This window comes from Penicillium daleae (assembly GCF_028827525.1).
Source record: "Penicillium daleae strain IBT 16125 chromosome Unknown utg000008l_segment0_segment0, whole genome shotgun sequence".
Lineage (NCBI taxonomy): Eukaryota > Fungi > Ascomycota > Eurotiomycetes > Eurotiales > Aspergillaceae > Penicillium > Penicillium daleae.
This window is the reverse complement of record NW_026623156.1, coordinates 1,987,605-2,003,638: the sequence shown is the minus strand read 5'-3', so window position 1 is coordinate 2,003,638 and position 16,034 is coordinate 1,987,605. Positions and strand designations below refer to the sequence as shown.

General features: G+C 48.6%; 6 protein-coding genes across 6 annotated transcripts; 3 read left to right on the top strand and 3 right to left on the bottom strand.

Moving 5' to 3' along the window:
• Positions 1 to 84: 84 nt before the first annotated feature.
• On the top strand, positions 85 to 1,403 carry N7458_009324 (60S ribosomal protein eL19; the record flags this gene model as incomplete). The annotated part of the gene is made up of 5 exons (XM_056912706.1): positions 85 to 121; positions 382 to 430; positions 590 to 859; positions 985 to 1,135; positions 1,254 to 1,403. 5 exons carry the CDS (start codon positions 85 to 87, stop codon positions 1,401 to 1,403), a joined length of 657 nt encoding a protein of 218 aa, XP_056761555.1.
• An 898-nt stretch (positions 1,404 to 2,301) lies between these two features.
• Positions 2,302 to 4,235, bottom strand: N7458_009323 (uncharacterized protein; the record flags this gene model as incomplete). Its single annotated transcript, XM_056912705.1, has 4 exons — positions 2,302 to 2,832; positions 2,901 to 3,866; positions 3,933 to 4,016; positions 4,233 to 4,235. The coding sequence occupies 4 exons, from the start codon at positions 4,233 to 4,235 to the stop codon at positions 2,302 to 2,304; spliced, it is 1,584 nt and encodes a 527-aa protein (XP_056761554.1).
• Positions 4,236 to 4,454: 219 nt separating this feature from the next.
• Positions 4,455 to 9,429, top strand: N7458_009322 (uncharacterized protein; the record flags this gene model as incomplete). The annotated part of the gene is made up of 3 exons (XM_056912704.1): positions 4,455 to 4,491; positions 4,556 to 5,282; positions 5,349 to 9,429. 3 exons carry the CDS (start codon positions 4,455 to 4,457, stop codon positions 9,427 to 9,429), a joined length of 4,845 nt encoding a protein of 1,614 aa, XP_056761553.1.
• Positions 9,430 to 10,041: 612 nt separating this feature from the next.
• N7458_009321 (uncharacterized protein) lies at positions 10,042 to 11,769 on the bottom strand (the record flags this gene model as incomplete). The annotated part of the gene is made up of 4 exons (XM_056912703.1): positions 10,042 to 10,566; positions 10,632 to 11,046; positions 11,097 to 11,177; positions 11,231 to 11,769. 4 exons carry the CDS (start codon positions 11,767 to 11,769, stop codon positions 10,042 to 10,044), a joined length of 1,560 nt encoding a protein of 519 aa, XP_056761552.1.
• Positions 11,770 to 13,572: 1,803 nt separating this feature from the next.
• On the top strand, positions 13,573 to 14,046 carry N7458_009320 (uncharacterized protein; the record flags this gene model as incomplete). The annotated part of the gene is made up of 1 exon (XM_056912702.1): positions 13,573 to 14,046. The coding sequence occupies one exon, from the start codon at positions 13,573 to 13,575 to the stop codon at positions 14,044 to 14,046; it is 474 nt and encodes a 157-aa protein (XP_056761551.1).
• Positions 14,047 to 14,289: 243 nt separating this feature from the next.
• On the bottom strand, positions 14,290 to 16,011 carry N7458_009319 (uncharacterized protein; the record flags this gene model as incomplete). The annotated part of the gene is made up of 3 exons (XM_056912701.1): positions 14,290 to 14,927; positions 14,988 to 15,729; positions 15,793 to 16,011. The coding sequence occupies 3 exons, from the start codon at positions 16,009 to 16,011 to the stop codon at positions 14,290 to 14,292; spliced, it is 1,599 nt and encodes a 532-aa protein (XP_056761550.1).
• Positions 16,012 to 16,034: the final 23 nt, after the last annotated feature.

Below are 16,034 nucleotides of genomic sequence, written 5' to 3'. Positions count from 1 at the left end.
GCCGCTTTTCCCGAAATGGACATATTATGTCATGTGATCCATACCAGTAATTTCTCTAATCACGTGTATGATGTTCCAACAGCAATGCCTTCTCTGTTGAACAACACTAGCGGTTCTGGACGTGAGAATGAAGAGCTAACATAACAAGATATTTTCTTAAAAAAATTTACAGGAATCCAAAACCGAGTTTCACAAGCATAGAATCCCACGAGGTATCTCCGTCAAACTTGAAGTTTGAGATCGGACGGGCTCCCGATCAGGACTAGCGTATAGGGTACAGCCCTAACCCTCAAATGCGCAGCGGGTGGAGGGGGACTCGCTTACTGCACATTAGCTAATCGGCCCGCCCCAAACTCCTCACCGTCTGGTTTTCCCGTCAAGTGCAACGAACATCATCCGCCAACGACCGTCGATACGCCGACATCAAGATGTGAGTTTTATCTCCTACGATATTCCGAACGATCCCGGTGCTCCATGTCAATCCAACGCTCGAACTTTTGGAACCGACGCCGCTGGTAGCAGAGACGGGAAGACAGGATGGAAAGTGTTGTGTGCAGAGGCTGACCCCGTCTTTTTTTCATCTATCCAGGGTCAACCTTCGCACCCAGAAGCGCCTCGCGGCCTCCGTGGTCGGCTGCGGCAAGCGCAAGATTTGGCTCGACCCCAATGAGATGACCGAGATCTCCAACGCCAACTCTCGTCAGACCATCCGCAAGCTCGTCAGCGATGGCCTCATCATCAAGAAGCCCGTCACCATGCACTCCCGCGCCCGCGCCCGTGAACTGAACGAGGCCCGCCGCATCGGTCGTCACCGCGGTCTGGGTAAGCGCAAGGGTACCAAGGACGCCCGTATGCCCAGGTACGCAGGAATTCTATCGTCCGATATCTCTGCTGGTTCCCGAATATATCGACTTCGGATGTTCCAGTAGAATATGCACAAGGAGAACAGTTTATACTGATTTTTGTGTTTTTTTCTCTCTACAGCCAGGTCCTCTGGATGCGCCGCATGCGTGTCCTCCGTCGTCTGCTCGTCCGCTACCGTGCCGCTGGCAAGATCGACAAGCACCTCTACCACGAGCTCTACCACCTGAGCAAGGGTAACACCTTCAAGCACAAGCGTGCTCTGGTTGAGCACGTAAGTCATCCCCGATGAAACTCGCTTTCCTCTCCCTCGACTTGAATCGAATACAACCTTCCCACGCTTGAAGGAAAACAGGAACAACACACTGACTCATTCTCTTGCAAATCTATAGATCCAGAAGGCTAAGGCTGAGCGCCAACGTGAGCGTGTCCTCAAGGAGGAGATGGATGCTAAGCGTGCCAAGAACAAGGCTCTCCGTGAGCGCCGCGCTGAGCGTGTCGAGGCCAAGCGCAACGCTCTGGCCGCCGAGGCCCAGGAGTAAATCCGTTCCCAAAACTTGCATTCCGTTGTGTGACGTGACACTCTTCTCGTTCATCGGTACGGAGGTTATGAAGGCGGGTGAAAACTTACTGGGTTTGTTCTGGGGATCTCTTTTTCGAAAAAGCGGCTGCACTACTCTTATCCCCCTTTTGTCTCCTCGAAATACATTAGTGTCGGCCTTTTTCTCGAGAAACCCCCTCTTCCTATAGTCGGGCTATTTTTTCTGTGAAGACGACGACAACGCTTACCAGTCTTCTCTTTGGATCGCGTGGGGGTTCGGGCTTCTGGGATCTCTGGGAAATATTGGGGCAATAGGAAGATGCGATGATGATGTGATACTCAAGCTTTTCTTGTTCATAACGAGAAGGCAAAAGGAAATTCTTTTTCAAAACAAAAAACTTACAAAATCTTTCCCTCCCTTGGTACGGCGCTTGTGTTACGAAATATGATCGTTTCCTTTTTCACGGTCTACGACCGGTTGCCATGCTGGTCTACGATGTTGTCCCCAGTAGATGCGTTTTATCACTGTAGAATTATTCGTATTCAATGCTTTTGAGACTCAGCTTGAATCTCGATCATCAAATCTGTTACTCGTGTAATCAATGCTCGGTCCCTCTGGTCCTCTTACGCGTCCACTCCTCTCCATATGCAAAAACGTCCCGTCATGGATGGGCAAGCTCGATTAAATCCATACATTTAGGTTTCTCGCTATAGCATATAGCGAATCCACACGTTCGTCATGATTTCTATTTCAGAATTTCTCATGCGCGGACTGCGGAGGTGTATGATCTTCGGAACTTTGGTACCTACATAGGAGATTGAGGAGGTAGAGGTGGAGTATATATATCTCGAACGTGTTTACATCCACATGGAAGAAGCAGTGACATGGATATCTACTGTTAAACATAATTTGCAGCCATTTCAATCACATCAACGATCTGATATCTAAATGCTTGCTGAAGTTTCAGATCTTCCTTTGTATCATCGTCTACACCGAAGTCCCCCGTAAGACACTTCAATACAATCTCTTTATACTTTCGTCCAACACGTGACTCCAACCTCTTCTGGGCATGCTTGATCAATTGCGCCTGGACGGCGCGAGGATTGCTAGCATTCGAGAACATGTGCTTCTCCAGTTTAACGGCCGGCTCCCACAATCCGATCTCCAACAGCACGACTCCCAGCGCGTATATGTCGTGAACCTTCTTGAACATCTCTGTGGGCTGGCCTTGGCGGTCTGGATGGCGGTAAATGTCGCGAGTGGGCTCAAAGTCGAAATGTCCCACAGAGAAAAAGGGCTCTGGGCGACTGAACTCGAATCCAAGAACCCATGGCTCTGGATAGTTCACTGCGACACGAGTGCCCACCTTTTCATCATCGACATGATGGGGCAGGAGCAGGATATTGTCGCTTCGGAAGCTCTCGTGCAGCTGAGTGGGTATGATCAGCGCCATTGTGGGTCTTTCAAATAATCAATTGAGAGTGGAACTGAACATACCCATTGGACCATTTGTATCTGAGCTATGCATTTCGAGAGACCAAGTGCAAGGCGAAACTTGTCTCCAAGTTCTGGGCGGTGGTCGTTGTTGAAGAGCAGCCTTTGAAGACTAACAGGTGCTCCTATAGGCTTGGGCTGGACCTCAAAGACAAACGCGATCGAGCCTTGGCGAGGCAAATATTTCCACCTCACACAAGGAAGGACGCGAAACACTTGCTCCTTGGGTTGATGCAGAAGCTTGGCAAGAGACTCAATCCGCCCCCTGGTCCGCGCATCGACATCGTACCTAGATGTGGCTGGTGTGACCATGGGATTGTAGCGATGATTCTCCTGGATATAGGCGACATTATTCTTCGTGAACATGGCGAACATGCCTTGGTGGTCGGCTGGGTGGATCTCTTTGAGATGTGCGTCCCACGAGTGATCCAGAAGCTCCAGGGACTCGGCCATCTTGCCCGCGTCCCATTGAGCCAGACGCAACGATGCATCCTGATCGAATCCAAGTCTCCTAGACGACTCGTCTGTTTGAAGATGCATCAAATGCTCTGGTGAAACGCCCAGTTGCGATGCGAGACACCAGAGCTCCACCTTCTTCTTCAAGCGGGAATTGCGATCCTTGAACGATTGCAGAATAGCCTCGACGCGCTTTTTATCGCGCAGAGACCACCTAAGGAGTCCCGGGAGAGACGTGCTGGTCCGATTCCGTGACAGGCTGTGCAATGTGCCAGACGAACTTGACCAACTTCGCGAGAGCGACAAGGTAGATACGTTTAGCAAAGATATGGCTGGCGACTCTTTGCAAACACTATCCTCTTTGGAAATACTACAGGTCGTGGAAACACCATATCGGCGCTCAAGAAGGTCAACGCATTCCTGCAGAATGGATTTGATTTCGACGCAGAGAAGCTCGATCTGCCGCTGGATGTCTGGGTCAAATTGCTCGAAAAGAGTTTTACCACCGTACACCTACACGGCATTTGTTCATATCAACGACGAGCACACTCTGAAGCGGCTTTCTTCACAGGGACATACCATGCAATCGGAGAAAAGCAGATTGCGGATGAGCTTAGTCTGGATATTCTCGTCGTTGACCAGGTTTCGCAGTTCGTTCGAGTCCTAAAGGCTGGTTAGCGACGGTTTCATATTACGAATCAAATTGACTAACACTCTCGAATGCATTCGCATCTTAAATGAGCTCACTGGTCCTTTCTCCGAGTTTGATCAGCGCATCAACGACCGCGAAGGTTAGGCCCGCCACGGAGAGTGGATCAATCATAGTTCAGGACAGCAAGCTCTATAAGTTTATAGAGTCACGCAACCGTTAAATCTCACCATAAAGTGTCCATGAAGATGGAGATCTCTTCGTGTTGCGGGGTTTACGAAGTGCATGCGTGAGGCTGACAACGTCCAATCACGCCAGGGGTGTGCACTCTGGCCCCCCGCACGGCCTCAGCTACATACTCACTCACCTTTTTGATTTTCTTTAGCGACACTCCATCAAGACGATGCCCGGACTAGTATCTCCGGTTCTTGGGTCCAAGACCAGAAGTCACGATGTCAGTCTCCTCCTTGAACGATGACTGGGTCCAGTGTATGTCATTCAGGCTCGCTCTCAGGAACCTAGTTGCTCCTCTTGTAGCTAACCATATAACCAGGTCGAGCGCCCAATGAATTGCAGAGCGACATACTGACGTGGACTACCTCAATTTCACGATCTCGCGTGTCCACTGTGGACGGCCTTGGCTTCAGCGAAAATATAGATGTCGAGTCTATGAACAGTCTGGAAAGTCTACTCCACACGGTGCAACAACTGAAATTGAAACGTTTTCAAGCCGAAGATTTGGAGGAAATCCGCTTTGTAGCTGCAGGGGAGACGTTCGCTGTCTCAGAATGCAAGTATGAAGGCACTGTCGTTGCTATCAAGCGTATCCAGCTCAACGAAGAAGGAAAAAGCCTCGAGCGTTCCTACTTCCAAAGGCGACTACAATCTGTCTTGCGCGAAATCCTGATTATGTGCCATCCGCCGCTCGCACACCACCCGAATATCATTAATATCCTGGGTTATGGCTGGAGCGTTGAAAACCAACGCCCGTCGACGTTCATCTCGGTTGAGTTTGCGTCGAAGGGTACACTGAGGGCATACATGAAGGAGAAAGAACACCCGATTAGAACGAAGTTGCTTCTTATGGGTGATGTAGGCGCGGGTCTTATGGCACTTCACAAATGTGGAATCATTCATGGAGATTTAAAAATGGATAACATCGTGGTATTTTCGTCATTGGACCGGCCTTGCATGTCGATCGCCAAGGTGTCCGACTTTGGACATTCCATTATCGTGGGATCCACCTCAGAGAAGAAGATGCAGTATTTTGGAACCACCTTGTGAGTCCGCCTAGAGGATTTAAAACATTCTTGAGTGACCAAACGAAGCTAATACATGACTACCAGATATAATGCACCAGAAGTTGCCCAGCAGAAGGACAACCCCATCCCATTGGAGCAGCTTCACAAATGCGACATCTGGGCTTTCGGTCTCTGTGCGTGGGAAATATTGGCAAACGGCCAGCTCTATTTTCAGCGTAGCTGGCGCAGGAACTCTCTCTATGAACGTCCCCATTCCATGTCCACATTATTGACATCCCCGACCAGCTCAGAGGCTCCTGATGACATTGACGAGGATGATCAGCATGTTTTCGGTCACTTTAACGTCTCTCATCTCAGGGCTCTGGCGATAGACTTTGTGAACAACCTGAAAATACCCGGAATTGGCTTTGAGAGAGGATTTCTACGTCCCTTGATGGACCATACTCTGCATGTCGATCCGGCACAAAGGATCTCGGACCTCAGTCGTCTCCCAATCATTGTTTCATGGCACAAGACGCCCGGTGGGCACTCGCTTCAGTCAAAGCTCGCAACATATGCCATGTCTGGGGATGTCAGATATTCGATCTTTAGCAGAGAGAGCGGCCCATACATCATCTGGGAGCAGCAGCAGCAACTCTTGCAAGACTTTGAAACCGTGGCCAAGGGGTCCAAATCTAATAAACACGAAGGTTCCATCGCATTCCAAACCATGCTATGCTATGTGAACGCTTTTGGGACATCTCAAGATCTGATTAAGGCGACTTCCTTTCTTCAAATGGCCGAGGATGAGGGTCATATGGTCGCTCGCATACTGGGGCACCGTATACTCAATGGCTTCAATGAGAGCTCAACCACCGAGGTACAACCGTATAATGAATGCCTTGCTTTGGGGTTCAGTGCCACCAGAACACCTGAAATCATAACCTCCTTGGTTGCGTTTGATGGGGCGTCGGTCACCAAATTCACCAACTATGCTGATTTTCGCAAAGTCTTTTATGAGCGAAGACCCCAGTCATGGACGAACGACAAAGACGGGGTGCTTGGTGGTTTTGTCTCTATAAATGGATCCACTTCGCAGCATTCCTTGCTGGAAGTTGCACTACATCAGGGTGATGCTGAGTTCGTGGAGAGGCTGTTACCTCTTGTAGGGCAGTCGGAGGCAGCCTCAAAACTGGATTCTCTTCTTGTGTCGGCGGCTTCTCGAGGTCATGACAGCATAGTTATCCCCCTTCTGAAATCCGGTGCGAATATTTCCTCTGTGCTTCCAGCTCCATCGCTCCTTCATTGGCTCTTCAGTCTGGATGAGACCACTCTCCACGAAGTCCAGTCGTTTTTGAAAGACCAGTCTCGCGACTCCGATTTCAAACTTGCACTAGATTATGCGACTACTGATGGCATTATACTCCACCCTCAATGGCCATTTCGGGTGCATGGAACACCTCTTGCTATAGCGATCGCATCTGGCAGCAAGTCCGTGGTCACGTTCCTCCTCAGTCTGGGTGCAGATCCCCTAGCTCCCGCCATTGAAAACACCGACGACAGTACAGGCCCCAATTTTTCGCCAATCCATCTTGCAGTCAAGTATCATCACCCCGATATACTTCTGCTGCTTTGGAAAGCGGCATTCGATGAAACGACGGTGACTGGCACTCATCTGCATCAAGCCGCTACCTTGGAGTCTTTTCCAATTGCCTGTGCTTTGAGTCTATTGACGAATGCGGAACGATTTGCTATTCATGGCTGTATGTATAAGCAGAGGCTGCGCGAGACGATCAAGCTTCTCCCGCTGGATCTTCTCCTCCAGCCATCTCCCGAAGGCAGAAATTCAGTCACGCAGGCCATTGATCTCGAAGATGTTGACACAGTTGAGCTCCTTCTTGAGCATGCCCCTACCCTGGCCAGCATGGAGTTAGTTCAGCCTGATAGCACATCCCTGTTTACATACCCGTTTCATTTCGCCGTACAAATTGCCTCCTGTCGCGATACAAGAGAGTCTGAGCAGATTGCGGAATCCATCCTCAAACTCGATTCAGCAGCTATCAATCGACCTGACAGCGCATCAATCAAGCCAATGCATATCGCTGCGATGGGATCTTCGGATCGAATGACTAAGTTTCTTCTGGCTCGCAATGCTTCTTGCCATGAACTGGACGGAAGAAGGCGTACCCCTCTTCACTTTTGCCGGTCACTGGTTAACGCCAAGATCTTGATGCTTGGGGGTGTGAGCATCAACCACAAGGACGATTTTGGCTTCACTCCCGCGCATGCCGCGGCCTCCCAGGGAGCAGACGAAGTTTTGAAGGCGCTGATGGATGCTGGGGCCGACCTGACGCAGGCGGTCAACGAGATCGGAACGCCGCTCCATTGTGCTGTTCTGCGGAAGTCGCGCACAAGCATAGAAATTCTCTTGGCGGCTGGAGTTGATGTAGAGGCGAAGAACCGTCTTGGTCGGACTCCACTTCACCTGGCAATGGACATCGGGCGCGCTGATCTTGTCTCCATGTTATTCAAGAAAGGGGCGGACCCTTTCGTAGAGGATGCAAAGGGCTCTTCTCCATTCAGTATGTCTCTTGCTTGGGAGAATCCTAGTATTTTCAACATGTTCCGGCCTCCGGACAACTTTGTCGTCGAAAAACTACATGTCAATGCGTTGATATTTGGTGCTGCCAAGGGGGAATCGTCCGTTTTTCGGCAGTACCTGGAAAAATTACCCAACCCAAGCCGCAATCTCAGTCGTGTACATTCGCCAAAGCTCTATGTCACTGCCATCAATGTGGCCGCAGAGGCCTTCAGAGTGGATTTGGTGAAAATGTTGCTCGCATATGGCTTCAATGTTAACACCCCCGATGAGAAAAGCAACACTCCTCTTCTCCGAGCTTGTCAAGCAGGCCGCACTGAAGTTGAATTCTTTTCATACCATCGGACCCACATGTGTGAGACGCTTATACAGCATGGGGCAGACATACTAGCCCGTAACAATCGGGGGCTGACGTCTTTCTCCATTGCCCAAGCCCACGCCGACTATCCACTGATGACTCTTTTCTTGTCACAACGTCAAGTTGACTTATCAATCAGACTCTCACGCATACTGGAATCCATCAAGAATCCTGAGAAAGACGATGTGTTTTGCGAGTCATCAAGAGCGCTCATGGGTGGTGATATTGTCGAACCGAAGCTGGTCTTCGATGCAGCCCAGAAAGACGAATGGGAGTTTGTCATGACCTGTGTTGCCGGGCATTTCATCAATAAAAAGAATTTGAAACACATATTTCCGAGAACGGAATGGAAGAAGCCCAGTGTGGATACTCTGGATATGCTGCGTTATCACTCAGTCAAAATGGACCGGGACCTGGTTCAGTATCTCGCTTCAGGTGCTCGGGAAAGCCCTTCTGCAGTTCGGGAAAGTCCTCACGATGTTGGTATTCAAAACGTTGAGCTCGAATTCCTTAGGTCAAGAGATGCTCTGAACGACCTTCTTTGGCCGGAAGAGGCCAAGAAGGCGTTCGATGAAGCCATGGTAAAATCCGAGAAGGATTATTTCCATACCCTGAATGCATTGACAGATCTTGAAAACCAACAGGTGGCCTTCTCTGGTAAACTACAGGAATATTTCGCTCAAATTATCTACAAGTCAAAAGAGCGCACGATATCACTTGACGATATTATGTGGTTCAGATCGCTTGAACGGGATATTGACTCATACAACCAAGTTAACTTCTTACATCGATTACAAACTATTTCAAATAAGGCGAAGGCAATGGAAGAACTTGCATTGAGGCCCAACAAAGCTGCACCCTGGGCTGAGCTCCGTGATCGGACATTGACTCTTCAAGGACGGAAGGGGATGGTCGATGAAACAGTTCTGAAAGCCAAGGAAATCACGAAACTCTTTCTTCCTCCCACTCACACCGAATCTGGAAATGATAACGTCGAAGATGGCAGAGACGATGAGGTCGGTGAGATGACTTTGAGTCCTGGAAGAAGGCGCTACATTGAAACATCTGCCAATATCTTGGATGGCATGAACAGGAACCTGCTTCGATCTGGGTTTCCATGGACAGACACGATATCTGAGGCTCAAAATGTAAAGCGCGAAATTTCCGAGAGGGTAAGAAGCTCGGGAGAGTTTCATGCATGTGACCATCACCTTCAACCTCAGCCTTAGAGCATGTATCTTCAAGAATCTGGCTGGGCTCATTGGATGAAGCACAAACTTGATTGTTGCACCGAGCAATTCACTACACGAGCGAAGATCGACAACAAGGGGGGGTCACAATAGCGGTCGACGGCGGCTGAATTCCATGGATTTAAGATTGAATTTATAGCTGGTTTTCCTTTTTTGCATGCCAATTATTTAAGACCTAGGTCAGAGGAAGGTAGTATACCTAAGGAACCGGATCTAGAGAGCAGAGAAAAGGTCCAGGTGGACAGGTCGTATCTTGGTGGACAGGCCGTATCTTTGTCTATTTGAAAGATCTTTCAAAACTTCGTCCAATTCACCTTCCTAGATAGCCTAGGTAGCATATTTCAATTTATCCTTGAATATGTGATTGAGGAAACAAATGATCTTGAAGTTCAATTGAGATTTTGAAGCACTCGAATGCCACTCAATCTGCCGACTAGCTTTGACTTGTGTGAATTGAACGATATCGGGCGTTTTGAAATTGCATTGTTTACCGAAATAGAATGCAGTGAACAGCAGTCATGCAACGACGTCAAATCAAGATAATATGCCCGTGTTCCTCAAATACCCCAAACCTCCCTTCCCAAAAGTTCTTTACGAGCTGGAGCAGCCATCGTCAATACTCTTTGAAGATACAAGTTGCATGACCTTGTTGTGCTGAGCAAACAACAGCATATTCGAGGAGCCCTGCCGGAACTGAGGCCATGCAAAAAAGCTGGTATTCGTAGGATTTCCAGCAACTCCGTCGCCAATAACAAGTCGCACTGGTCCACGGGACGGATCCTCCGCAAAGCTTAGCCACAAAGCCTCCATCGCGTAGCTCACATTCCACTCAAAGTTGGTTGAAACACCTCCATATTCAGAGTGGGTGCCAAAGAGCAAAGGCAATTCGGAACTGTGATAAGCGCCAAACCATGGCAGAGGCGAGACATTGGAGAAGTTACCAGCATACTGATATCGGTAGGTTGGGAGATCTCCGGCGTTACGGTTCTTCACTTCTGCTGCGACGGGACAGCTGATAATTTTTGTCGCCTTGTCCAGCGCTGCTTGTCCAGGTCCATTAGGAGTAAAAGAGACAAAGCCAGCTCCTTCGTTTGTATTGCTACCTATTATCAACGGCTTCAAAAAATCTGTTAGCTTTACCTTTCACTCTGTATTTCGTTGTCGAAGGACGACGAACTCACAATTTTGGCAATCTTTCCTTCCAGTACCCTCTGAGTCCAATTGACGAACGCGGTCTCGTTATCCACGACGGGTTTGAACGAGATGGATGGGCTTGTGTTATTACCAGAATACCAAGATAGAGCGTTCTCCAGATCTTGAGCTGGCACTTTCCTGACACAAGCGATCTCGTCATCAGGTCCAAGATTCTTGCACCCGACAAGTCCTGCTAGATATGTGAAGTTTGTCTGCCCCGAGTCACTTCCACCAACAATTCCAGAGCCACCAGAGTCTGCAATAAGCCCTGCCACAATTGGATTCTCGGGGTATCCATAGGGGTAGACACTGACACTGCCTGCACCAGCAGATTGACCCCACAGGATGATCCTCTCTGGATCGCCGCCAAAATTTGCAATATTATCGTGTACCCATTCGACACTGTTAATTGTTAGTAGTGTGCCAATGGGAACGAATCTGGAATTCCACACGCCAGTCTTTGGTCCAGCAGCCCCAAATTCTGGTCAGCTAGACCCTTTGCGTTGGGGAAGCCAAAGACATTCAGGCGATAGCTAGATCGAATCAGTAAGAAAGCATTTCCTCCGCGGATTTTGGTGCCGTTTACTTCATAATCACGACTATATGAGACTGTGTTCGTTGTACCCATTGATCAGGGATCTTGTACAGTGAAGCCTGACCTCCACTCGTGAAGCCCCCACCAGGAATATAGAGCAGAACAGGCAAAGGCCGCTGCTGTAAGCGGGTATTTTCAAGTCTGGGTGCCCATATCGAGAGGTAAAGACAATCTTCGGAATTTCCCCCACTGATCAAGAAGCCCGTCTCGTACGCAGTGTAGATGGTGGAGCTATTGGGGTTAAACTGCTGCATGCAAGAGTTAGGAAGCTTCAAGGCTTTGACAAGGCCAGTTGGCTTCTTCTTCTCTGGCTTCGCAAAACGAAGGTTTTCAACGGGTGGCTCTGCGAATGGAACGCCCAGAAATTGGCGAACGTCAGGCGCAGTGTGATTGATGAAGCCATGGATCGAGCCTGAAGACGTTTCAACGATGAGCTCAGAGTTATGTGTACTTGACCCATGAGAAGAAGGGGCAGCAAAAGCTTTGAATATGCAAAGTGTTGCTAAGACTGAGTGAATTATGATTCCCATCTTGGCTCTGAGAAAAAGGGCTTTGAAAGAGAAGACTTTACGACAACATCTTCTTGTTCGGTGATCGAGTCCTTGCTTTTAAAGTATTTCAATCCTGTCTAGTCAATCTCAGTGACCGGAAAAACGCTTTCGCAAGTTCTATAGAAATCAAAAAGTAAACAAAAGTCCATCTCCTTCACAGCATTTCAATAGTGTGCTGGATGCGGGGGGGCAGATGGATTTGATCTGGGAAAAGAGATATGCCGCGCCACGTCCCGACTCTGACAATTAGGGAATAGTCTCATAAATGGAAATCTATTAAGACCCTGAGGTTGAATAATGCGGGGAAGTGCAGGGTTCTGCGAAAGCCCGAAAGCCCGATCCTATATCCAGAGTTCCTTTTCTATGATTGGTGGAAGCTATAGTCCAGGCTATTTTTGATTCATCGCTCAACACAGGGACAGGGAGTGGAATAGCGATAGGCCGGTTTGCCTCGGTTACTAAAATGTGCTATAGAGGTAGTTAAATGAACGAGGAGACAGCTGATGAATTACTGGGTTCCTTATCCAAGTCTCATAATTGCGGGGAACGCTCGGTGGGGCTCATCCCGCCTTGAAGTTATGTGACGTTCGTGTGCTGGCCAAAAGACTGAATTATTTCCAGGGTCCTTCCAAATAGCAGCTGTTTCTCTTCTTCTGCTCCAGCTATATCAGTCAGATTTTGCAGCTTTCATAGATTAATGGTCGACTCTGGTAGATCATGTTTAGTGACTGGGAGATTCCACCTGAAGTTCTAAGACAGAAAAATTGAATAACTAACTGGTTAGCCAGGCTAACTGCTAAATAATTGTCTCGATGGTGATTTGGAAGCAGGGCTGAATACCATGTAGTGCGTTCATTCGCGAGGGTAACAAGTGTTTCAAGATTAATTTTCATTCTCTCGCATCACACGGGTTCTTCACTCAGGGTGGACTAGCCGACCACGCAAGACCTTGGCTGGGAATGCCCAAGTCCTTGATTCGTCCTGTCACCAAAGGCAGATCCGGGGGAAAGACATCCCAAGTCCAGAGTGAGACAATTTAGGTGACTGCCTTACCATGGGCAATGCTCCTTCTTATCCGCCTTCTTCCGTACTTGAGATCCATATGCTCTCCGAAAACCTGCTCACTTGTGCCTGATCTCGTATATCATATGACTGTTAGAGTATGCCAGGTTGACCTCAGCATCATCACATCGCACTAACTCAGTGGGTGAGACACTACCAACCACACCGCGCCCAAGTTCTGACGATGATCTGCACGAACTTCTCGACTGTCAGAAATTTCTGGAAATATGTACGTTGGACCTGGGATGTAACTATGTCTCAGGGTCTCGCTAAGTCCCCCACCAGAACGGGTGTGGCACTACGCGTGGCACAGCCTTGCAGAGTCGCCGGAGTCCGAGCTCAGAGACATCTTGCCATCTTCGGCCTCATATCAACCAATACTAGCATCGCGAACACTCGACCATGTCGATCTGTCTATTTTTCAATGGGGGGCTCGCAAGGCTCATGGAATATCCGGTCCCTTTCCTATGGTGGCCTTACTGGCGGTCAGACTCGGCGCTTCATTATCGTTGTCTCAGATAATCCGAATATGGGTGGACTGATTATGGTTACGACTGACAACTATGACAAGACGATATTATGAGAACTCGTATAGCTTCCTTGGCAAAGACCTGGAAAAAAGCTATTTAAACCCATTCTTACCCAGTCTACACAGAGCTCATCCATACTATCTAATTTCTCAAAGATCCTCCTGTTCTTCTCATACGACCATAATCCACAATGCGGTTCACCACAGCTGTCATCTCTACCGTTGCGGCCCTGGCTCCTCTTGTCAGCGCTGTCGGTAACGCCAAGGTTGTCAACAAGTGCGGTTTCCCCGTCTATCTCTGGTCCGTTGGCGGCTCTGTCAGCCAAGAGTACACTGTCGCTTCTGGCGGTACCTATTCTGAGGTTTTACACCATGATCCTGCCTCCGGTGGCATCGCCATCAAGCTCACCACCGTCGAGAATGGACTGTACAACGGAAGTCCCCAGACCAACTTTGCATACACCCTCGACGGCCAGCAAGTCTGGTACGATCTGTCGGATGTCTTCGGCGATCCCTTCTCTAACCATGCAATTGGCGTCAAAGCATCGGCAAGCTGCCCAAGCATCTGCTGGCCATCTGGTGTTGCTACTAGTGGAGCCAGTCAAGTCAAAGTTTGCGATTCCAACTCAGATGTCACCTTGACTCTTTGTTCGGGTACTTGCTAGACAGTCAAGAAATGGGCGGTGATACTTTGGGGTAAAGAGGAGTAGGACGAGCTGGTATCAAGTGTCGATAGTATTCAGATAACCACGGGCAAGTTTTGTTAAGGATGCTTGTAAATAATGTCTGATGCAGATACGATTATGATCTCTTTAATAGTGCGTGCCTTCCTGTGGTAATTGAAATTTCAATCAAATCTATAGCATTTGTATTGTACCACCGCTCATACCAATTCAAAAACCTAATAGCTAGTAGACATATCTAAAGTTAGGGTTCTCCTTATCTGTCATGTCGCTGAATGCCGACAAGTCAACATCGAAGCCAGACCCTTCACCCTGAACACCGGGGCCATTCTGGAGATTATCCCGCCTTTGATTTTCACGCTTCAGCAGGATCCACAAGAACACAACGACCACAACTTCAAGAAGATGTGAGACTATCATGCTCCAGATACCGAGGGAGTATTCCGGGGCCTGATTAGTCTTATAAAAGAAAGGACCAGCAATATTTCCAACACAATATCCGACGAACAGGCAAGCACTGCTTGTGACTTTCTTCGTGTGTCCGGCGATATTAGCAGTCGTCAAGGAGAGAAGCATCACAAAAGAGGCATTGTAAGATCCCGTCAACTGATACAGAATTAGCATTTGCTCCCGCCATTCCTGGAAGTTTGTGGTAAACATTACATAGTAGCAGATTAGCCGTCCTACTTTGGCACCTCGGGGCACAAATCGTAGACCAAATGCAGCGGCAATGTTGGGGAAAAGAAATACCAAGATCATTAGGCATCTGCTGTTAGGTGGCATCTTGTCATTGACCCAGACACAAAATAGAATGACCAGAGCAATGAAGACTCCGTAAGGTATTTGCAGGAGTGTCGTTCCCACTGTGGAAGTCAGCACCTATTCTCCATTGTACAGCCAAGGGCAAGTGGGTGGCATCTCACAAGTTGTGTACCCAAAGCCCTTCACAATCAGTGTACCGAAGTTAGTGATACCCCCATTCACGATTGCCTGAAGAAGAGCAATGAAGAAGAAGCACAACACCTTGAGGTCTGTGAAACCCTCAATCAGTTGGTAACGCTTGAAATTTCTGTTCTCGATTCCAGTCTGATTTTCCCGCAGTCGCTCGACTGCTAGTTTTCTTTGGTCCATGGACAGGAGCGGGGCCGAGACTGGAGAATCGGGGAGCACGATGAACATTACAATGCCCCAAGCGACGCAAAGGGCTCCGATGATGATAAATTCGTACCGCCAGCTTGGTAGTGACCCTTTGATTTGACCAATTGCATAGCCCAGCAGACCACCCCCCGCGATTCCAAGGCCCAGAGAAGAGTACCACAGCCCAATCTTGATAGGTTGTTCGCGCCTTGTATACCACATTCCAGTTATCAACATGAAAGCTGGATCACCACACGCTTCTGCAGCGCCACTCAGTCCTCGGAGAACGGCTAGTGTGGCGAAATTCCTTGTTACAGCCTGGAGTGCAAGAAGAATACCCCAGACGATAATGTTCAAACTGAGATATTTTGCAGTGGGAAATCGCTGCATCAAGAGATTGGTTGGCAGTTGCCAGGCAAGGAAACCAAAATAGAAGATTGATGACAGCCAACTATATTGGGTTCCGACGATATGTAAATCTTTGCTGATTCCAAAGATCGCGGCATAGGATAGCGTCGTTTTGTCAATCTTCGCTCAACGTTAGCTACTGTAGTCTGTCTTCTTTGGTACCGATTGGTGCAGCGGTCTTACATAGAAGAAGATATAGCACACGGATAGGCATGGAAGTATCATCAAGTCAATTTTTCGAATGAGGCGCTTCTCCTCGGCAGGATCCACAAATGCATGCATTTCTTTGGGATCATTGAAGAGCGCCAAGGCGGCGTCTCCAGTATTGTTGTCTCCAATTCCGGAGTTTGTCGCATCCTCAATATGGTCGGTGGGAGGCTTGGAATCATTTCTACTTGTCATTTTGATAGTCCTGAGTTGGAAAC